At 34.4% G+C, this 23757-nt stretch overlaps 1 protein-coding gene across 8 annotated transcripts in view; it reads right to left on the bottom strand.

Moving 5' to 3' along the window:
- Nucleotides 1–23757, bottom strand: part of LOC129739010 (CKLF-like MARVEL transmembrane domain-containing protein 4) — a 71865-nt gene that overhangs the window by 9986 nt on the left and 38122 nt on the right. For all 8 annotated transcript variants that reach the window (XM_055730376.1, XM_055730371.1, XM_055730373.1 and 5 more), the window contains exon 3: nt 3968–4135. In XM_055730376.1, the coding sequence (XP_055586351.1) occupies nt 3968–4135 (168 nt within the window). The remainder of the gene's footprint in view (nt 1–3967; nt 4136–23757) is intronic.

A 23757-nucleotide genomic window follows, 5' to 3' on the forward strand; every position in this document is an offset into this window, starting at 1 on the left:
TACGAATTTGGGTTAAATTAATATAATTATTTTAATTTCCTCTATAAGGTACACCGGGGTAAGTGGGGTCGGTTTTTCGTATAGTTCCACTTTAAAAAATTAGTAAAAAATCAGCAGTGGGTCAATTTTGATAAAATCGCGTTCAATGTGATGCAGAACATGTTGTTCACAAATGCAGAAGAGATGAGCTTGATAGACGCAAAGCGAAAAAAGTTATCACGTAAATTGTTATGGACTGCTGGTGTCTTCACTTACCCCGCTTTATGGGGTAAGTGGGGACGGTAGATTTTCCCTTTGATTTCTCAGGAAATTTTCAACAAATTTGTGTTTTTTTGGTTGAATACGTTACTTTATTGCTCGAACCGTCCAAAATTTTGCAAAAAGTTCATGGTACTATTAATAAGGCATCTTACAATGATCATTGTGTGTAATCCGATATTATCGAGAATATTTACTTATTTTAGAAAAAAACAAGTACTTTTACCAACTTTTCATGATCTGAATGCTAAATAAAGCTAAATTGTATTGAATGAAGCAAAGAAAATTGAAAAAATGTGTAAACATCAAGTATTTATAAAGCCGTCCCCACTTACCCCAGGTAGGGTTTGGAAACAAAATTTTAGATTTTTGCAAATAAACCCTTTTTTCTCAATTTTTAACCGTCGTTTCTTTTCCTAATTGGTTGTTTTGAATGTAAGGATTGTTTCAATGTAGAGTTTTTCGTCAAGAGCCAGCTAGTTTACGAGAAATTTGTGATTGAAAAAGATGCACATCAACTCCACATCGTAGTTAAAAATAAAAAATTTACAAAAAGTCACCGTAAACATCCGCAATCGTCAGAACCGTATCTCTTTTACAGTTTTTGGATAGATTACAAGTAAATTTAACATTTTGCATTAAAAGTTTGAAAAAATAGTGGACAGTATTGTTTTAAGAGCCACCGTCCCCACTTACCCCGGTGTACCTTATTCTAGCAACCAGATAATAAGTTAAGGGTGAGTTTTTCTTGGACAGATAGATATTCTCTAAAATATTCTTATCAAAACTATTTTTACAGGTGGCGGATGAGCAACACTTTGGCACAAAGCTGCCAGCCCAGCCGGTGTTATAGAATATTTTTAAAAAAATATCGTGTTTCTGGAAATAAATATATCCCTTTATTGAAAAACGGGAGGAAATAATTGTTTTTATTGCTTATTATATGCATAGCCAGTAATCAAAATTTAATTTTGAATTAAAATATAAATTTGATACTAAATACAGCCGGTTGTGTTGAAAGAAATAGCTGGTTTCCAGCAATCTAGATTGCTGATTTTTCAGCAATTTGAATTGCTGGAAACCAGCATTAACGGTTGCTGTTTTTTCCAGCAATTTAAATTGCTGGAAATTTTTCTGGAAAGTCAGCGGGACAAAAACCAGCAAAATTTTGCTGGTTTCCAGCAAAAAAAATTTGCTGTGTAGACTGCGGATTAATTTTGTGTATTGGTGTTATTGGTTTTATTTATGTCACTAACATCTGTTTTCATGTTTGGATTTGGTGTTTTGAAAGTTCGTGAGACTTTGTAGATGATGTGAGCAATCAACACACAATAGACGAATCACTGCTTAATTGTTTACATCACACACAGTAGACTTAGACAACGCCAAAATCATCGATAGAAGCCGAAGGTCCAGTTCTCTCCCGATACTAGAAATGTGTCACATCTACACAATAAACTTTAGGTCAGATGTAAACAATCTTAGCTCTACATCCTCTAACATTCTACAAAGTCTCACGAACACTCAAAACACCAAATCCAAACATGAAAACAGATGTTAGTGACACAAATCAAACCAATAACACCAATACACAAAATTAAATCTGCCATCAGTAAAGCGCTGCCGCGTAGTCTCTGTCAAATGGTGAAGCGTTGCGGTCTTACTGATGCAACAGTGAGTTCAAAAATAGGATAGATTCGATTTTGTAAACTAACGTCTTTCTACAGTTTTCACACAGAAAATTCAACCATTGGTCTTTAGCTACAATAGAAACTAGATAAGAAACGAACCTGACAATTAGTGAGTAGAAATTTGCAAAACAAAACTAACAAAATGACAATGTTACTAAATTCACAATAAAATTACAGTTTTCCACTGAAGAAGGCTACAACAAATAGCCGAAACGTCTGGACAGAAGTAAATAACAATCGTTTTGATTTAAAAAATTGACTGAAAAGCCGTTCATTTACCAATATTACAAAATATTTATTTTTGTTGAAACTTACGGTTCCCTATCGGTTCCTCCGGCATCCGGTAACAGCAGCAGAAGATTCCTGCTGCTACGAGCAAGACCAAAACATTGTTTGTTTGGATTTCTCTTGCTTTGTCCAATTCGCAATCGATGATTGCTGAGAACTGTGGGTCGATTCACGATGACGTAATTCCCTTTTGTGATGACAGTTCGCAGGTAATGTTCACAAAATTTTACGAATAAAGCCTAGTCCACACTAGGAGACGATTAGTCTCGAGACGGTTGCTGAGACTTGTTTATGTTTACATCTTGGTTGCTGAAGGTCTTCCATACTTATCGGGACGTGCATCTCATCAAATGTAAACATAAACAAGTCTCAGCAACCGAAATCGCAGTCCAAGTCGCCTAGTGTGGACTAGGCCTAAGAAGCGAGGTGCAGCGAAACTTTTAGTGTAAGTAGCTGCACGGAAAAGAAATTTAACTTAAAATTAAGTTTATAGATTGTAAAACACCAAGTCCCATTTTGTGAACAAAGTTTAGCGGATATTTAGTTTTTTTTTATGGGAATCTCTTCGGGAATGTACAGAAAGATGAAATTTTTTAAAAATGTGAAAAAGGTTTGTTTATTGAAATGATTCAACATGTTTTTAAAATCCTTTTTTCGACATGTTTTTTTCTGGGCCAACCCCCTTTGCATTGCAACATGAAACCAATAATGCGCTGAATTTAGTTCACCAAATGGGATTTGGTTTTTGCTGTCCTCAAACTGAGTTTTGAGTTAAATTTGTTAACCGTGCAGCTACACCGAAAATTTTGTGCACTCCATTTCTCGTTCGTAAAATTTTGTGAACAGGACCTGCGAACTGTCACCACAAAAAGGAAATACGTCATCCTGAATCGACCTATTGATCCATGGGATGGTGATGATGATAACAGTACAAATGTTTACATCATCACACGGTTTTGCGAGACTACTTAAACTCAGTTCGTGGTTACACAACAGTGTTACCAGAAATTCTGGGTAGAAGTATGAAATTACTCATTGAGATATGAGTACTCTCCCTATTAGGGAATTTCATAAGTGGAAAGTGACAAATAGCTATCGCTAATTAAATGAGTAATTATTTAAAGACTTGACAACCAATCGCTAATGAAAGATTTCTTCACTCTTTACCTACTCAAAGTCTCTATAATAATAATAATAATAAATAAAGATAACTTCCACTACTGAAATCTGCATTGTCACTTAATTTTCAACAATTTAGTTTTGTCTTGTATTGTCATGTATAGCTTTATTGAATTTATATTTTTGTTTTCAAGCATTTTCATCCTGTTTCATCTTGTATTATTCTGTTGTATCCTGTTTTGATTTGGTTTATGTAGTTCTGTTATGCTTTTCCTAGTTGTCTTTTGGGATGGTTTTATATGTTTGAACATTGTTCTATTTGGTTACATAATATTTTATCCAGTTCTATTATGTTTTGTCTTGTTTGAGTTTGTGTTATCTTTTAAAATTTTCCTGCGACCTGGAATGTGAAATTTCAAGGTTTCGTTACAAAATTTTCAAAATTATTTGTGTAATGAAACACATTCCTCTAGTTTCAGCAATCTTGGTCATGCGAGGTTGTAACATAGGTTGTAATTCTGACTCAAACCGATGATGATCAAATGAGATAAAACCATAGAGTCTGCCTGCATGCACATCTTTGAAAAGAATAAACAAAAATACATCCTCACCGTCAGTATCCAGTTGATCGGCAGATTCAGAACTTCCCGGATTCCCAGCAGATATATGAAACTCCACAGAACGGTGGCGATGAATGATGTAACGACGACGAACAGGAACCAGTGGGTGCCTCCGGTGAGGGCGGGGGAAGCGCAGGCCATACAGATGATACCGAAGAGCTGGAAATGAGAGAAAAATAGAAAAAAAAATTAAGTTGATGTAGAAGAAAAGTTATGAATAGAGTAGGTTCTTAAGTTCATAAATTCCTTTGTTCTCAAGTTCATAAGTTCTTAAGTTCTTAAGTTCTTAAGTTCTTAAGTTCTTGAGTTCTTAAGTTCTCAAGTTCTTAAGTTCTTAAGTTCTTAAGTTCTTAAGTTCTTAAGTTCTTAAGTTCTTAAGTTCTTAAGTTCTTAAGTCCTTAAGTTCTTAAGTTCTTAAGTTCTCAAGTTCTTAAGTTCTCAAGTTCTTAAGTTCTTAAGTTCTTAAGTTCTTAAGTTCTTAAGTTCTTAAGTTCTTAAGTTCTTAAGTTCTTAAGTTCTTAAGTTCTTAAGTTCTTAAGTTCTTAAGTTCTTAAGTTCTTAAGTTCTTAAGTTCTTAAGTTCTTAAGTTCTTAAGTTCTTAAGTTCTTAAGTTCTTAAGTTCTTAAGTTCTTAAGTTCTTAAGTTCTTAAGCTCTTAAGTTCTTAAATTCTTAAGTTCTTAAGTTGTTAAGTTCTTAAGTTCTCAAGTTCTTAGGTTCTCAAATTCTAAAGTTCTTAATATCGTAAGTTCTTAGGTGCTTGATTTCTTTAAATTTGACTACGATAGTTTTGTTGAGCCCTTGATAAAGTACAACGTACGCAAAAGAAAAAAAAAAGCGGAAGATAGTAGCGCACAACCTTTTTGATAAAGTAACACTCAATCAAAATTGACAGCATTCTTAACTGTCATCCTCATGATTAGCACCGGTAGCACAAATAAGTTGGCAAGTGTCGAACGTAATTGGCTAGGCCTATTTCTGGCTGGTTATCAAAAGTAAAATGCGGAAAGGAAATCCACAATTTGACGGCTGGCCGCCATAGAATTTACTGACATTAATACTGCAGAAAGAAAGAAATATCTTAAGTATGTTTTAAGTTAAGTTATATTAAATAGGTTCATCCCAGAGTTGAACAAACCTAAATAAAAAAAAGTACAAATCAACAATCAACAAAATTGTATGTGCTTCTTTCCAAACGGAACAAAGCCTTGGTTGTCACGGTAGCCCACAAAAAAGTAGCTCAACTTCATGCAAGAAGGCGGCTCTACTTAAGAGTGGATTTACAGCATAGGGTGGTACATCTTGAAGTTTTTTTTTTCAAGTACTTTACCTTATATAGTTAACTTATAGTTTAACGTTAGAACAAAAACTTTGAATTGTCTCTTGAAGCTTAGAAGAACAGAAGCTTAAAATAAAAAAAAAAATATTGACAAAAAGTCAACTTCCGAGGAACAACCCTCTAGTTGTCTTCGCGCTTCGAGTGGGAAGAAAATCTATCTGAGCATTTGATTAGATTATAATTTTCCCTCTTCGCGCTGGCTCAGCGCTTTTGAGTATTTTTTTATTTTTTCATTCAGGCCAAGCGTCGATGTCGTCGTCGCCATACAAAAACAATGAAACCGAAAGCATATATGGAAGGTTTCATTAATTTGTTGTCGAAGTTGCATTAGGGTAGAGCAGCTTATAGTTGACTTTCCTCAAACTTCGAAAGAGCTTGCCTGGAAGTAAGAAGCCGAGAACATTTTATATACATGACCAAACAAGACAAATATTGGTGTATCTCCCCTTCAAACATCTATCACAGTGGAAGTCGCTTGGCTCGTCGATTCTTTAATTTTATGGAGAAGTGACCCCAGCAATAATGGGGAAGATAACCAACCGATTTGGGTGTAGCGTATTGCAATTCGGAACCATCAATGGTGTGTTTTGTTGTTGTTGATAAGTGTGTATGAGTGCGTGGGTTTAGCGATGTGAAAATTTATAGACTTGATTGCGGGGGTGTCACACACTTTCGGTATTGAGAATCGGGTTCAATTCAATGAATGTGTTGTGATTGAGGATGCTCGCTGTTCAGCTAAGCTGCATTTGATACACTTCGAATCTTGAGTTAACAGTTTTGATGTAAAAGACTTTTTTATTGTTATACTACCGAAATTTACCCGGCCTTGCTCGGGTTCACAAAAAAATATAAATAAAAGTGAATCGTTTGACTTTTCGAAATTTTGGTAGCTTTATATTCATTATTATAAGAAATTGGCCCAAGTTTGGCCATGTAAGTTTTGTTAATCTTTTAAAAGTTTTTATTGAGATTATTCACTCTGTTTATCGTTTTCAAATTATTGAAAAAAATATTCTTATGAGGTTTGGATTAAAAGAAATTTGAAATTATTTCCCTTGAATGCTAACTGAAACTGTTATTTTATTTTTCCTATCCCCTATTTAATGAAAATCTCTTTTTTTATTATTCCACTTTTCACGATGGATAATCTTCTTGTACATTGATTTGTTTTAATTTTACTTATTCAGAAATTTATAAAAAGACTTCCAAACTTTGTTGAACCATGACAAAAACTAACTTTTCATGTTTTCAATTGTATGTGTGTATTTTTTCGCTTTTTTAATTGACATTGTTTTACTATTAGTTTACCTTAACCCTTCGTTTCATAAAGTAACAAATTTGCAACAATTAATTAAAGCTGTTGTAACTTTTACAGAAAACCAAATAGTCAACTTTTTTATTCATGGCAATAATATTTCTAACTTCAAGATAACGTTGAATTAAAAAAAAAATGACTTTCTGAGTATACATATACGAACTAGACTAGAAAAATATGAAATATTTAAAATGGCTTATTTTTCAGAGTTTTGACCTAGTCCAATTCACACTGCGACGAAAAATTTGTCTGAAAAAAATATTTTCGCATTTTCAGTAATGCAATTAACACAATTGAATACAATTTGAAGATTTTTTTGATTTTTTGTCTGATATAATGGCCTTTTATTAATTGTTGCAAATTTGCAACATCATGCAACGGTAGCACCTTTAGTTAGGTCTATGGGCTACAAAGTGTGCTTTCTAATGTTTCATCGTTTAAAAAGTGTATATGTTTCCTGATGAAAGTATCATTATTTTTAATGTTATATTATCATGTTGTCGAGATATTTTTGAAATAATGCAGATGAATAAGACTCTAACTGAACAAAATGGCTTACAACTGTAAAAATATTGGGGAAAACCAACAACAAAATCTTTTGGCTAGATCATCAACCATTCGTTTCATAAAGTAAAAAAAAAATGATAGCAATTACGAATCCCAGTTAGAAATCCTGCATAAAAGTTGAAAAATATTTTTTTTAATTTTTGTTTTGAATTTTATTTTTAAAGGATCACATTTAGTACAAATTTGTGACTTTTGAGTAGTTAAAGTATTTATATTAATAATTTGAATTTCGAATTTATCAAATGCAACCAGCGAAGATTTTAAATATAATCTTACAATCCCCGGAAAAGATTTTATTTGTTCGAAGAAAATATTTTCAAATTAATAATAATTAACATCTTTTTTCTACATACTACTTATGTAATAATGATGCATGTTCTCAATATGATGCAATGTTATACCCTAGTTTGTAACCTTTTGTTTCGGAATGTGCTTTAATTACTTTTTATCGTTTGTATAGTATTTATGTTAACAGTTTTAATGTTTTCAGAACGAATTTGATATTGAAATTATGTATGAAGGTGACATTAAAATGGCAGTTCCATTTAAGTCCTACTTATAATTTTGTTTACTCTTCCAGACGCGTACCATATTCACGAAATGTTGTACGGGTAAAACCATTTTAAATGTTTTTTATCTATTGGTTTTCTTTATAAAAGAATATTAAACATAATTTTTGTTTTTTTCTTCATTACAGATTTTTGACTAAAGAACGCAAATTGTTTCTTCAACAATTTGCATTTCCTAATTTTCTAGTTACTTGATTTTTTAAAACTTAGTAAATAATCGCTTTTCTATATATTTAAATGGTTTTAAAATTCAAACAATGTTGTCAGCCGAGAATGATTTTTTTTAAGATTACTTCATATTGCGCTAAAGAACTATGTGCAGGAAGTTTATCATAAAACCTTTCACAAAAAATGAAGTTACTTAAAAAGAACTTGAATCCAGAGCTTGAATGCTATACCAACAACAAATTCTAACTTTGAAGTTAAAAGAATTGTTTTTGACAAGGTTATGTTTTCAAAAAAGTTGTATTGGAAGGACGTTCCAGCTTTCCAATTAGCACCTTCAAGCAAATGTAAAGAATAAGTCACTAGCTGGTATACTATCGCATAACTAACCCTAGCTTAATTCTGTGCCGAGGTGGTCATGCCGCTAGCGAATACGCTAGTGCGAGTCTGATTTTGGTATGCTAGGCGTAAATACTGGGTTCGATTCCAGGTATCGGCAAAAAACTTTTGGGTTCGAATGACATAAACGGCCAACAGGTAAGATGTGCTTTATTGAAATTCTCATATATGAGAACGTTCAATCAGTTGCCCAGGCCAGGTAAATATTGACGGATGCCGGAGTTCATGTAGTAAATTAGGCCACCTGATTGACTCGTTCTTTCAAAATATATTTTCATCAACGCACGCAATACATTTAATCTATAACAGTTCATACGAAACCATGGTGTAAGCTGCATTGGAGATTCGTCGAACTAATTAATCTAAATAATGCGTGTAAGCACATACTTAGGCAGAAACTGCGGTGAAGCCGTGCACCCATGGTGGATAACTAACATACATAGGAACTACCCCCTGCTAAATTTTCAGCTCCAATGGTGTCCAGGCATTTATTTTTGGTAGTTCTTGAACTAAAACTATGATAAGTGCTAGATAAATTAAAAGTTAACATTTATTTCTAACTGTTTTGTGTGAGGAACGGTAAGGTGTAACCGTTTCATGTTGTTGTAAATTTGCAACAATTAATATTTTGGCTAAATACTCGAAATATGTGAAAATAATATTTTTTCGTTATTTTTCCCTCATTGCGCACTATTGAGAATTTTTTCAAGAAAAAATAAAAAATCATGAAATGAAGGGTTAAATATTAAAGCTTGCTAATAGTTTTTTTTGAAGTTATCGGAAACATATCATCTCTGAACCGAAGTCACCAATGAAATTTTTCTATTCTTGAGCACAAACATCCCATTAACCCTTCGTTTCATAAAGTTACAAATTTGCAACAATTAATGTATTGAAAAAGTGAAAAATCGTATTTTATTTTAATTTGTTTTTCTTGATGTACTCATCATTTCCAACTGTTAAAAAGTATTTTTTTTAGGAAAAATAAAAAATCATGAAATGAAGAATTAATTATTTTGAAGAGTAATCAATGTTAAATTCTAAGATATCGTTTGTCTGAATTTGCAGTACTAAACAGGTTTACAATGAATTTTCTCAAAATAGAATGGTTGAATCGACTACATTGGTCATCAATGATAACTCAATAGTTAGAAATTGGCCAATGAAGTTGAATAGTATGAAACTCAAAACCGCAGATTTAATAATCTTTTAAATTTTCTAATCCCCCGTTAAATTCCTCGAAGGCTATTGAAGCTCTGAAATCGCAGCCTTGGCTTTAGTTCGGAATCTAATTAATTTTTCTTTCTCTATGAGGATTTTCAAAAATATGAAAATGGTTTGCTTTTAAAAGCTGGAATTTATGGAAATCGGTTCATCAATTCTTCAGCACTCAGTCCGAATAGCTATTCAGCAGAAGAAGTCAATTCATTGATCATTGTTCCCCACAGCCCCCCAGCAGCGGTAAAGAGCACTTTGAAAGCCACTACAATTTAAGTCAATATATTCTTAACAGGTTTGTAGTATTTTTCAATCAATGTAGGCTCATTATTAGACTGGCCCATAACACGAAAAATTCTTATATTCCACGCGGCACCCCCTAGGTTGGTACATTTAGATGAAAAAATGACTTTCTGAAAGTTTCAGGACATTTGACAGAAGCACGAGATGGCGCAAAGGACTTGAAATTTGTTTGAACATTTTCAGCAAAATGTATGAAAAATCGACATACTTTCACTCTTTGTGTCCCAAAATATGTTTTCAGTATGCTAGAAAGCTCAGAATTTCAGGAATTATAGTTAAAACAATTACAAACAAGTTTGTACAAAATTGTGACGCGATACGAGTTGACTGTAATGAGTTATCCGCAATTGAATATGTGATTTTTTTCGCATTTCTTCGATACATCGTGAACGGTGTATGGGCTAATAAACGCACTAACTTGATCGCATCGTCACACAATGAGAATAACAAATAGGAAGTTTGTGTCCTCGGCAAGGTTGCGAAAAAAGCTCTGACAAACATTATTGTGGGGCATTTAGACCTTCTTGCATTCATAAACTTTCTATCTGTTATTCTCATTGTGTGACAATGTGATCAAGTTTGTACTGATAATCCACCTATACACCGTGCACGATATACGCAAAATATCGAAAACTTACCGAGTAAGTTATTTTTACGCAACCGAGAGATTTTTGAAGTTTACTTTATGTTGCATTCTTTTCTTTTCTTATTTTGTATGCAACTCGAAACTTTTTCCCAATAATCTTTCAAGTGCGTACTTTTGAACTCGCCATTTTGTTTTTTTCCTGACGGTTGTTTGTCGCGGGGCATTGCGATTTTTTCTTCTTGAAGCGCGATCCGGCTGGTTCACCGGTGAAAGCCGAAGTGTAGACGGTCGCTTTGGAAGGCGAAATCAACAAGCCAGCCCTGGCCAGGATGTCAACTCGGTTACTCTGGCGATTCACCGGCACTCGCAGAAGAGGATTTAAATTTTTCAAATTCTCCCGGAGGCAACTGAATCAGGTGAGTAGTGATCGAATTTGATTTATAATCTAAGAATTATAGGTAAAATCTGGTTTAAAAGAAAATTTTGAGAACTTCGTCGAAGTTATGTTATTTTATTTTCATAGTATTCAAATTTTCTGTTTAAAAAAGTTTGATCGATTTTCAGGACTGTGATTCATGTCGCAACAGATCGATGGTTCACGCCGAATTACGAGTCATTTCCCTTGGGAACTGGGCACAGGCAAGTGCCTCCGGAGGCGAATGGATAAGGTAAATAAACAATTTCTGTTTTCATCGATTAGCTGAATGTAACCATTTATCTATATTTTCATAGGAACTATCGGTAGCAAATCCGCAAGCATTCAAAAGAGGAAGAACCACCTGTTTTCATGCATTATAGGAAGATTCCGGAAACTGATTAGGAAGCCAAAAGAAAAAACTCGAGGCCCGCAGTATCATGATCCGGGATATTCAATATGTTACGATTCTCCAGTTACTTTCATCGATTCACCAGCTCCTAGAAGTGGATTTCGTTGAATACTGGAACTGTTTGAACCGATTCTAAACGTTCAGTTATGGTAAGCAGCAATGGCAGCAATCAAGTTGTCATTAATTAATTACTAATCTGATATTCTATATTTTTCAGCGGAACTTCGGAACATTTGAACCAGGAACACTATGCGTTCCTACTAAAACGCCGGCCGGAACTACAATGCCGATAAGAGTGTTACAGTGTCCTCCAAGCGACCAAAGTATCCTAAAAGTCATCGAAGGTAACAGGAAGGTTCAGCTGAAGCAGATCCCTATCACGGTTACGTTGTAGCCCTAAGAAGCGACTAATCCCATGCAAGAAGGCCGAATAAAGATTTTTATTAACTTTGTCCGGAAGCATTTATGCTTTCGAACCAGTAAATAAAGTAATAAGACTGAAATGCCTGCATTTTATTTCATTTCGATTGAAAAAATTGCTATTTTCTACGTTCCTTCAATTTGACGCACCGGCGAGAAAAAGTAGAAAAACTTTCTGTTGAGTAAAATGCACTAAACTTTACGATGAGTTAAATACGCTTAACTTAAGGTTGAGTTTAATGCATTAAACTTAACATTGAGTCCCTGCACTTTTTGTCCGAGTTGCGTACAAAAAGGTTACTGTTGAGTTTTTTATTTTTTGTGTGTATATCGATGAAATGCGAAAAAAATCATACATTCAATTGAAAATTACTCATCACAGTCCACTCGTATCGCGTCACAATCTTCTACAAACTTGTTTGTCATTGTTTGAACTACAAATTCTTAAATTCTGAGTTTTTTAGCATACTGAAAACATATTTTAGAGCACAAAGAGTGAAAGTATGTCGATTTTTCATACATTTTGCTGAAAATATCCATACAAATTTCAAGTCCTTTGCGCCAGCTCGTGCTTCTGCCAAATGACCTGAAACTTTCAGAAAGTCATTTTTTTACCTCAATGCAGCCAATCTAGGGGGTGCCACGTTGAAAAAAATGTTGTAAAAATAATCCCATACAAATTTGGGCCAGCCTATCATTATTGCATCCAAATATCTCGTACCGGTACCACGTGCTTTAAACAGTAGAAGGAAAAAAAACATCCGCCAAAGCTTTGATTTGTTATCCAGTACACGTGAACTCTGGATGGTTGCTTCTAATGCCCGGCCCATGGTGATGCTGAAAAAAACCCTCCCAAAGGAAACGAAAATTGCTTGACAAAATGGGTGCCATGACTTTTGGTTCGTGGGGATAAAAACAAAAGTTGTATGGGAGCCACCCCTCCCTTAAGTCGGAGCAGTTTGTAACTATTATAGTAACCATCTCCGGCCTTAAAAACCCTTAGATGTCAAGGTTCACGATGATCGGTTCAGTAGTTTCCGAGTCTATAGGGAACAGACAGACAGACAAACATTCATTTTTATATATATACAGGGTCCGGCAAATGAACTGCTACATTACTTCAACAGTAATTATTTCGTTGCACACGAAACAGTATAGGCGATGGAAGCGCTGCCGAAGTTGGGTGATGGTTTTGCATTAGTGCAAGTGGGATGCAGCTAATATTTCACCCAACTTTTGACAGTTTTTTTTTGGGGTTTTCTTAAGGAGAGAAAGAATAACTTTTCGATTCCATCGCCCATTGAACGACCCCTCGTCGCTTTGTTTACATGAAGTCTTAGCTATCATTGGATGTAAGTGTTACTTTTGTAATCAGGTGTTATCCACAAAAATGGATCTCGAACAGAAACGTAGCGCTGTGGTTGCCTTGTTCCTAACTGGCAAACGGCAGGCCCAGGCAACCAAAAGTTCGGATATCACTTAAGGAACGAACTAATAAGTTCATATATAGCTGTACAAAAGTTCTGTGGAACTTTTTTGCTGTTCAAAATGTTTTTTCGAGGTCCATGGAACTTCATTCTTTATCAAGTTCAGCAATACTCAAAAAAGCTTTAAAGTACTGTTTTGGTTTCTGTTTCTACTTTTTGGGAACTTTAAAGTTTGTATGAAGAAAAACAATCTACTTGTTACGTACATCTTATTTTTTTCAAAATCAAGTAGCTATCAAAGGGTTGCAAGTTTTTTGTACAGTTCGTAAAAAATCTCTGTTGTACTATTTTGTAAACTTGAAACTTTTTTATTAGTTCTATTATGACCGGGAGGGAATTTCGGAAACTCACGAATGAAGTCGATATTTCTAACTTATCGAGAACTTATAATTCACACGTGTTTTCTGTTCCGTAACTATTATCGTAGTGACAATCAAGTATAATGGAGGGAAAGCTGGAGCCCAAAGTCGTCAATGTGTAGTGTATACATCAGGTGGTGTGAATGTTGTATTTTGTATATGACAAGTTCCAACTTCGCATTATAGAAACTTTGAAGTAGATTTAAAGACTTAAATCTATTTTTATTCGAACTTAAACACGTGTTTGCATAAATAAACACTATGTGAAGTACACATTTAGTTCCGGAAGAACTTTTTAACAACTTGAAAGTGGGAATTAAGTAGAAATTAAGAACCCGAAAGTCATTTTAAAGAAAATCATCACATCGAGTAAAATCGTTGCCTACTCATGATGTTCATATAGGGCAACAAGTATGGATCTCGACTTTCAAGCGGTGAGCTCGGGTTCGAGGCTTGGTAAGAACATGTTTTTTAAATGTTATGTGAGTTAGTAACAAATATGGTTGATTAATATGAATCAAACTAGCTGACCCCATACGAACTCCGTTTCGCTTTCAACTTGGAATATGTCATGAACAGTTTATTTCGACTCAATCATTGCATAACAACGCAACTATTGCCAAATGGTTAAATCCCTTTCGGGGGCTCTTATACAACCTTTAATGACTGAAATCGATTGCCCTTCCCTCATAACTCCCGTGTGCAAATTTTCAAAGCAATCCATTGTATAATAACGTTAATATTGCTAAAAATCCCTGGCAAAACATTTGACAACTGAAATCGGTTGCTCGTCCCGGAAAACTGCAGTGTGCAAATTTTCATCCCAATCCGATGTAAACTAACGACGATATTGCAAAAATATTGAAAGGTTTGAATGGATTTCTATGAATTTTCGTCTGAATCCGATGTATAATAACGACAATATCGCATCAACAGTGAATAGTTAATATGGACGACCCCTTTGGTCAACCCCTGATTTAAGTTTAAATTAGTGAAATCAGTTGCTTGTCCCTAATAACTCCTATGTGCAAATTTTCACCCCGATCCGATGTATAAAAACGTCATTATCACTAAGATACTGAAAATTTAATATGGACGACCCCTTCTGCCGGCCCCTTACACTGAATTTGATACCTCAAATCGACTCAACTCAAAACTATCGTGTACCAATTTTCATCTGAATACGATGTATAATAACGTCCATATCGCAAAAACAGCGAACAGTTAATATGGACGACCCCTTTGGCTGATCCCTTACACAAAATTTGACACCTGAAATCGATTGCTCGTCTTTCAAAACACTCATGTGCAAATTTTCAACACGATCCGACAAAAAGTAACGTCAATATCGCGAAAAAAAAATTGTCTTCTATGGACGACCCCCTTCAGAAGGGATCATCCGAAAATCTAAAAACATTTTTCATCTTTCCTGGTCCTAATGAGCATCCATGCCAAATTTCAGCTCTCTAGCCCTTAAGAAGGCTGAGTCTATATAGGACAAACAAACAAACAAACAAACCCACAGAAATTGCTTTTTATATATATATATAGATTTGCGGACTTGAGAAGGCCATTGGCGGAGCGAAAGAGTGATTTTTTCGATTTTTTATGCTGCTATAAAGTGGATTTTGAAGCTGGTTAGAAGTTGTTTGGCGATTTAAACGAACTTTTTGTCAACTTTAAAGTTCGTTTAACTACTTTAAAATTGAGCTGAAAAGAAGTTGTATTAGCATACTTGGATTAAGCTGATCAAACCTGATAGAGGAATATTATCCGAACTTTTGGTTGCTTGGGTTATTCTTTACCTTCAACACGCAAAAAGTTGATTTTTAATTAATGGCGGTGATTCCGCGCACACATGGTTAATTACTCTACTTATATAAAAAAAACTATGCTTTAAAACCTACAATATCAGGTATAATTTATAGGCAACATGTTGAAAAAGTTCAGAGGGATGGGTGCTAGAAAATAACTACAATGAAAAAATTGAGGTGAAACCGTACACCTATATTCCATACTCATTACCATTCAACATGATTTTTTAATTAGATGGATAATATGTTTAGATTTTTTGTAAATTATTTGAAATAATCATTTTATGACATACACGCATTCGTCATCTATACCAAAATGAGGTGATTCCGTGCACCCATGGTGAAAAAATGTTTCCATTTTATGACAAAAATACTATAGAAGAAGTAACAAAATAATATCAAAAGAAAAAAGTTCAAAATAATAGGTAATAATAAATTTCCCCTTTACCAGTCATTTTGACTGGTCACGGTCCGAATAGGTATATTCAATTTGCCGGTCCTTCTAGTGTTAGAGCTCTGAAGAGTTTTTTGAAGCTATGTCTATAAGGTCGAATAAAAGTATTCTGTTGGATGTTTTATTATAGCTTATAGAATTAGCTTTAAACAAATATTTTTTCGGCTTTTTTTATGATTATTGAAAATTAAACATGCAAAAAAAGTATTACGAGCTAGAGCTCAGATGCAAAGACCGGTATGCACCTATGTGACTCACAATTCACAACATTTTCATTGATTAATTGAATCGTTTTAAAATCGACGAGAGTTCAGCGAGCGAACTATGGCGGCAGTATGTAAGTGTTTAGACCTAAATTTCTTGGATCGCATTGAACAGCCAGCGTTTTATTGATTTATTCATGACCGAACGCTACCTTATCGATGGGATCGTTATTTCGTTTCGTCTACGTATCTGCTACTCTATTTGCCGAATAACTTTTTTATCAGTCGAGCAACTTTTGCTATCAGTTCGCTAGCATCACTATACGTGATTCTGATATATTAGCTGCATTTGTGTAGAAGGGAAAAAACAATAACAAAAATTCAATCGGTCAATCTTTTTTTTCCATATTTTGAGATAAGATGCGGTACTCAGTCTTCGATTCATAGACATTTTTATTTGCAATTTTTATTTTGGTGATCCGGGAACTAGAAGTTTGTTTGTGTTTGTATGATCTATTTGTGTTTTTGGAATTTATAAGGTACATTCTTATAATGTAGGGGAGATGGGGGCATAATGGCCACCTTAAGGAAAACGGTTATTTAACCATAGAAAATAGCTATAATATGGAGGTTACATTATTGTTTCGTGTTCAGACACTTGAAAAGCCTATTCCCTAACGGGCTGAAACGTAAAAAACTAGATGAAAACGTTAAAAAATGCATTTTAAAAAATTTTGCCAAAACCTGAAAACCAGCCACTGTGGAGGCATAATGAGAACCCCCCCTGAGGCAGTATGAGCACCATTAATCAGAGCAAGATGTGCGTTTTTGCCGGGGAATATAGCAGCGAATTCAATTCGATGAAGTCAGGTGAGTCGTAGATTCATCAAACAAAGCAATAACAAAATAATCTAGGTCTGTTTGTAGAATACAAACAATTCACGCACGCTCATACATTAAGTGCTTTGTTCGGAGGATGATGCTACTAGCCGTATAATGTAACAATAAAAAAATCGATCATGAATTGTGAATGGCAAAAAATCACCTCGAACAGAAATCTAACTCTAGTCTTTTGATTACCTCTCCGACACCTTACCAATAGGCTAAATCGTCGGATGAAAACTAGTCAAGGTGTGGCGCTATAAATCAATTTTAATTCGCTGCTAGATTCTACGGCAGAAAATGCTCATTATGCCTCGATAATATGGTGCTCTATATGCCCCTAGTCAACAAATTTAAGTAAAAACGTGTTTTAAAATTGATAAAAGTGAAAAATCAAAAAGTTTATGATGGTAAAAATTGAGAAACAATGTGTACATCATGTTGCAGTGCGTACATTATAGATTAAGGTTATTTTAAGATCATAAGAGCTTATTTCGTGGTGCTCAAAAATTATAATATTTTCGTAACTTGAGAACCAAGCTCGTTTTTTTTTAATATCTCTGTAAAGATGATAAGGAGATTCCTTTTTTTGTGAAAAATTAATACTATAGGAAGTACGAAACAAATCCTCATGAAAATTTATTTAAGAAAATACGCTCTTTCGTAGAAAAGCGTAGTTCTCATTATGCCTCGGGTGCTCGTTATGCCCTCATCTCCCCTACAGATGTAAACTAAGTTCAGAAACTTAAAATTGAGTTATGAAAATAAAAAACTAAAAATTTCAAAAATTTAAACAAAATCTGAAAATTCAAATTGATAAACGGAACTTGGAAACTGAATTTTGATAAACTGAAAATAGAAAACTGAAAATCAATGAACAAAACTGAAAACTGAAAAATAAAAACTGAAAACTGAAAACTGAAAACTGAAAACTGAAAACTAAAAACTAATATCTAAAAATTGAAAACTGTAAACTGAACACTGAAAACTGAAAATTATAGTAAGGGCACAGACGATGAAAGCTGAATGTTTAAAACTTCAAAATTTATGGTCGCTCCAAATTAACGAGGCAGTTCGGCTTGAGTCCAACTGCTGTAAACCGACTTTACACTGACCCTTTTGCATACAAATCCAACTCTGAGCGTCGACGCACAAGACTGCCCATTTGGGACCCCTGCAAGCCAAGAAGTTCCCTCCTTCTGGGGGCGCAAAGAGAAGAAATGCAACAGCAGCAGAAAAATTGTGTCACGGGAACACGTGGCTCTAATTTGAATATTTAGCAACGGTGCACGGTGTTATCGGTCCCGCAGCAAAGCCGAAGTCGTCCCTCAAGTCATTTGGGAAAACAGATTCATAAACGGCCGCATCGAGATTGTTTACTACAGCAGCTTTGAACGAGTTGAATTCAGTAGTGCGCTGCTTGCCAAAGAGAAATTTCACTCATAAAACAAATCACTGAAGTTTCTTGCTTGAAGCAACATTAAAGATGTTACCAAAACTAATTAAATTGAGACTAAAATATGAAAAAATCAAAATTTCAAGATGAAAGCTTCTTAAACTTTTAACAAAAATACAAGACTTAACAAACTGAAATGAATAAACGGTATCTCATTTCCCAACCAAAACACCTCGTTGCTAAACCGTCGAATTTAACAAAAATGATTATAACAATTCATAAATTTGAAAAGTTGAAACTTCTTACCATCCAGAATACAAAAAATCCAGAATACAAAGAAAAACAAAAATGTACGGAGAAGTTAAATTTTGTTCAGAAGTCTATAACTTTATTTAAATATTTTTTGAGGTTAAATTATTTCTAGTTGTTCCAGAATGTTGGAATTTAAATATTTTTTTGAGCTTATTCAGACAAAAATTGTTTTTTGTGAGAACTTTTGAGTCACACTTCCGTGGGGTTTTTAGACAACAAACATTTTTAAACTTACCCATAAAACTGTCACGGTCCAGTCATCGTTTAATTCAGGGCGACAAAAGCGTCATAAGGGAAAGATAACAACCAGGTGGTTCGTTGCATTTGAGAACGGGTAAGCTGGATCAACATTCTTCAGAGGAATAATCTCATCATTAAAAAGTATGGAAGAATTGTTTAGATTCAATAAATAAGCAATATCATATTTACGATTTTAAGATTGTTTTACAACAAAAATCGGCTGAACGTTTTACCCAAAAGTACCCAAAACAGGTCTAATTTTCCTTCAGATAACGCAAGGAATTTCATAAGACAGGTAAACTTAACTGGAAAGTAGACGAACGATTAGCGTAGGTGCTCTACAATTATGAAAGTGCAAGGAACAGCTGTATATGTTCCATTAAGTTTCAGTACAGAAATATGAGAAAAATGAATCAAACGATAAAGTCGCAGCATAAACCGTGTTGAATACCATCCTTAAAAAAGTTAGCCCATTTTAGAAGCCTAATAACTTTTTTATCTTAACTCTTATCGATATGCAGTCTTAGGATGAAATTTTTTTTTTAATTTAGGCTTATTGATGAAAAACTGGGTTTTCATAATTCTCCCGAACAAAATGTCTCAAAATCTTATACAAACTTCAGGCTCGTTTAGCGACCCCTTCTCGTGATCCGATCTGGCCCAAATTTGGTATGAGATCTTGTACTAGGCCTAGGATCAATTTAAGCCTGCAGTGCATAACTTTTTCAAAAGTCGGGTCATCTGGGGCACTCTAATCCTCATGGATGACGAAACGTACGTGAAGATGGATTTTGGGCGGCTTCATGGCCAAAAATTTAAAAAGCCACTGCAGTGCACTGGTCGGGTTGATGTCTCCGCGAAGTTCAAAATCGTTTTTGCCGATAAGTTTGCATGAAAGTGTTTGATCTGGCATGGTATTTGCAGCTGCGGACGAAAACCTCCAGCATTTGTGACAATCAAGAGTCAAGACCATGGATTCCAAGATGTACAAGGAGGAAAACGTAATCTTCCGTACATTAGATCTCACAAAGAACCAGTTAAGTTTTCGACAGATTTGGCAAGCTGCCACTACAGCAAAGAGGTACTACAGTGGTATCGGGCCAACGGGTGGATTTTGTCGAAAAGAACATCAACCCACCTAACTGCCCTCAATTCCCCCCTATAGAAAAATGTTGGGTAATTGTCAAGCAGAAGATGAAGAAGAATGGTAGGACGACTCTGGATGGAACAGAGATGAAGAGATTGTGGGAAAAAATAGCCGTTTAGGTCGGCAAACAGCGTGTCCAAACTATGATGAGTGTTATTCGCCGATAAGTTCGTCATTTCATCAAAATCCAGGGTGGCCACAGTACCGGAAAAAGTGGGAAAAAACGGGAATTGAAAATGAAACTGGAAAGCCAGGAAAATTTCGGGGTTTCAGACCCAAAACCGGAAAAAAATAATAAAAGATACTAAAATTCAGTTTTGGTTCTTAGGGGGCATCCATAAATTACGTAACGTTCCTAGGGGGAAAGGGAGTAAGCTTTATCGTTACGAATTGTGACATAGGGGAAGGGGGAGGAATGCTCATCGTAATGTAACGATTTTTTCCTTAAAAATTTCAATTTCATCGCAGCTATTTTGAAGTCATGCCATTATAGCAGAATGATAAGCAAATCAAAATCAGCTTAAAATTTGTGAGCTTCAATATGATTGAAACTGGATTGTAACCTTTTCTTTTTAAAGATTCTGAGATAGATTCCTTAAAATGTGTATTGAATATCCGTGAAATAACCGTTGGAAAACCGAATATTGGGTGCATTTATTCCCAAGAAATCAATTCAACCATAAGACAGCAATTTTACTATTTTTTCTTAACTGAATTAAAAAATGCAATTTTGATTATTCTGACGAATATTACTAAGTGGAGTATATTTTGCGTAACAAGTTATGCTCTTTGAACAAAATAAAGTAAACAAGGTAGATCATCAGTTAACAAGCACAGAGCAGCTCGTAATAAGACATTAAATTTATTTTATCAGAGAATTATCATCAATGAGTACTAAGAAGCGATTCTGATCGATATTAATTCCGTTTTAAAAAACGTTAAAAACATTCAGGTTAAAATCTTTTTTTGACCTCCGAAAATCATTATTTCAAAACATGCATTTTTTGCGTTACGTAATTTATGGATGCCGCCTAAGATAAGGGATTCAACCCAAAATTCCGAATATAAAGCTTAGTTCTTTTAGAAATGGGACACTTTCATTTGCTTATAGCTCGTTTACTAGTTATTGGATATTCAAAATTTTGACAGCATTTTATTGCCTGTAAAAAGTACTATTCGACCTATTTTTTTTCAAAATTTAAAATTTACGCGTTTTTGAGATATGTACGATGCAAGAGAAAAAGAAAAAAAATATTTTGCACAGTTTCCTTGAAAATTCGTCTTTATCAAATTGTTAGCTGACAAAACCGTTGATTATTCAAAGAATTACTGAGTTTTTGTGGTGGATAAGTATGCAAACACTGTCAATGATGTCCACAAAGTTCAAATTAAGCATTGAAGTGAAGCACATGATCGGCAACTACGGTTAAGGGTCATCAGGGAAGTCAAGTCTCATACCAGCATTTTTAATTTTCAATAAGCGAAAAACTAAGGGTAGATCGCTGAAATGTCCAAAAAAAATTTCTCCGATAAGCTGAAAGTGTTGCCTAGTGATGACTCATTGAAACCCAACCTCAAACAACCATTTTTTGCTAGTTTCAGAGCTCGTAAGTTGTATAGCCGGTACCGAGACTATGGGGCAGACGATTTCTGATGAACGACAAAACTTATGAAATACCCTATTTTAAACAAATTCCAGCGTTTGAATCGTTTACCATGTCTGCTCGTTGCAAGATCCTGAGTATATTAAAGTATGTATTTGCTGGTTATTTTGTATAAAATTATAATGATTTGCCAAAATTCTGCTCCTGTGAAAAAAAGAAACAAAAATTTTTAAAACGAACTTTGGTTTTCGCTGTTTTTTAAAGCTTAAAAAGAGTCATCTTGTATGTTCCATCCGCAACCTACGATTTATACTAACCGGGTTTACTTCAAGTTCAATATAATGATGGTTTTACTTCGTTATTGTCTGATTTTGCCAGAAAAATTCCATTAAAATCGTTCAAAAATGTGGTCAAAAATAATCAAATTTGTTCATTTCGAAAGAACTTTATCCACTAAATTGTTTCTATTATTTTTTAAAAGAGAAGTATTGGACCGAAAAGTATCAGAAATTGAAGAAGGAGGATGAAGCCACTTAAAATATAGATTTGACGAAGTATAAGTTGGAAAAACTGATCTATAACATGACTGAAAAAAGTGTGCGCTGGCCAATGGGAGATACCAAGAAAAAAGTAAAAATTTCTCTAACAAAAAACGATAAATAATTTCTTCAAATTTTTTCATGATATATCATAACATTACCTTCATTTTCTTCATAGAAAGTATTTCGATAAAAAGAATGGTTTTTGAGATACACGCATTCGTAACTGTCCCATTTCTAAAAGAACTAAGCTTTAGCTTCAATGGGGCTTATTCTGCGACTCGAGTGACGTGACTCACAAAAATTCGCGTCTTCGTCCTGTCTCCAGAAAATGCTTCAGAAAAGAAATTCTTGTATCGACGATCTCTAAAGATCAATAATAAATCATCCGTACGAAAATTTCAAAGCTAGAAAAACGATATGAAATTTCGTAAGTCATGTCTTGCGACTCGAAAGTTTCCCATTATTTTTTTAAATATTGTTTCAGAATTTAATTTGCCAGTGATAGTGATCATTTCAAGAGTTAAACACAAGATAGAAATTAAAAATAAATCATCTTGACGCATGACAGCTTTATAACAATAAATTGAACATCTCTCAACATTAGCCAAATTAATTATGAAACGATCACCTATTATAATTATAATGAGGAACTACATCGCCGGTGTCATCAAAAGGCGCTAGAAATCGAGATTCGGTAACGTAAGTGGAGATGGATTGGGCACACGCTGCGAAGAGATGAAAACGAGATTTGCAGAGAGGCGCTAGATTGGAATCCAGAAGGTCATCGAAGAAGAGGCAGACCCAGAAACTCGTGGCGGCGAAGCCTAGCCGTTGAAATCCGAACTGTCGACGAGAATCTTGACTGGGACCAGGTGAAGACGCTGGCTCCGGATCGTCAACAGTGGAGGTCTTTTACCACGGCCCTATGCACCGGAGGATCGGCGCGGGATCAGTAAGTAAGTAAGATCACCTATTAAACACTCTGTTTGGGAAAAAAAAAACACTCATCCGTAGTCTATTTTTTAAGTTTATCTTTCAAATTTCATTTTTTTTTAATACAAATAAGTGGTCATAATTTATTCAGAAAACTTCATATTACACTTTTTAAAGCTTACAAAAATTTCTAATTTACTGATCTTTTACCTGATCCGTGACAAAAAATTTGAAGAAAGTTTGGAAAATTTACAAACAGGGTTTTTAGTAACACTTTAAAGAGCTTATGAGAGCTTTTTAATGAGAGTGTGTTTAGACACTTCAAAAAAGTTACAATTATTCAACATTGATTGGTACCAAAACATATTTGTGTCATCAGAAAAATATCATTGTTTTTCAATGTTAAATAGAGGATTGGTTTCAACAAACAAACAAAATGAAATAATATTGTTTCAGAATTAATTGGTTTTACTGGCTTTTTATTCGTTCGTTGGATAATACAGGAAAATTTCATTTTTCCTTGGTGTCAAAGGTTTATGAGCTAACTCTGACTAATTTGAGGGCGCTGAATCTAAATCAGCTATTTGTTTTTTTTTTCTACCAGCTACAATTTTTGAGTTTCAAGGATTAAATTAAAAAAAAGGTAAAAATCTGATTAAGATCTATAAAAAAAAAGAGAATATTTCTAACATACTAGATGTA

Source organism: Uranotaenia lowii, chromosome 1 (assembly GCF_029784155.1).
Source record: "Uranotaenia lowii strain MFRU-FL chromosome 1, ASM2978415v1, whole genome shotgun sequence".
NCBI lineage: Eukaryota > Metazoa > Arthropoda > Insecta > Diptera > Culicidae > Uranotaenia > Uranotaenia lowii.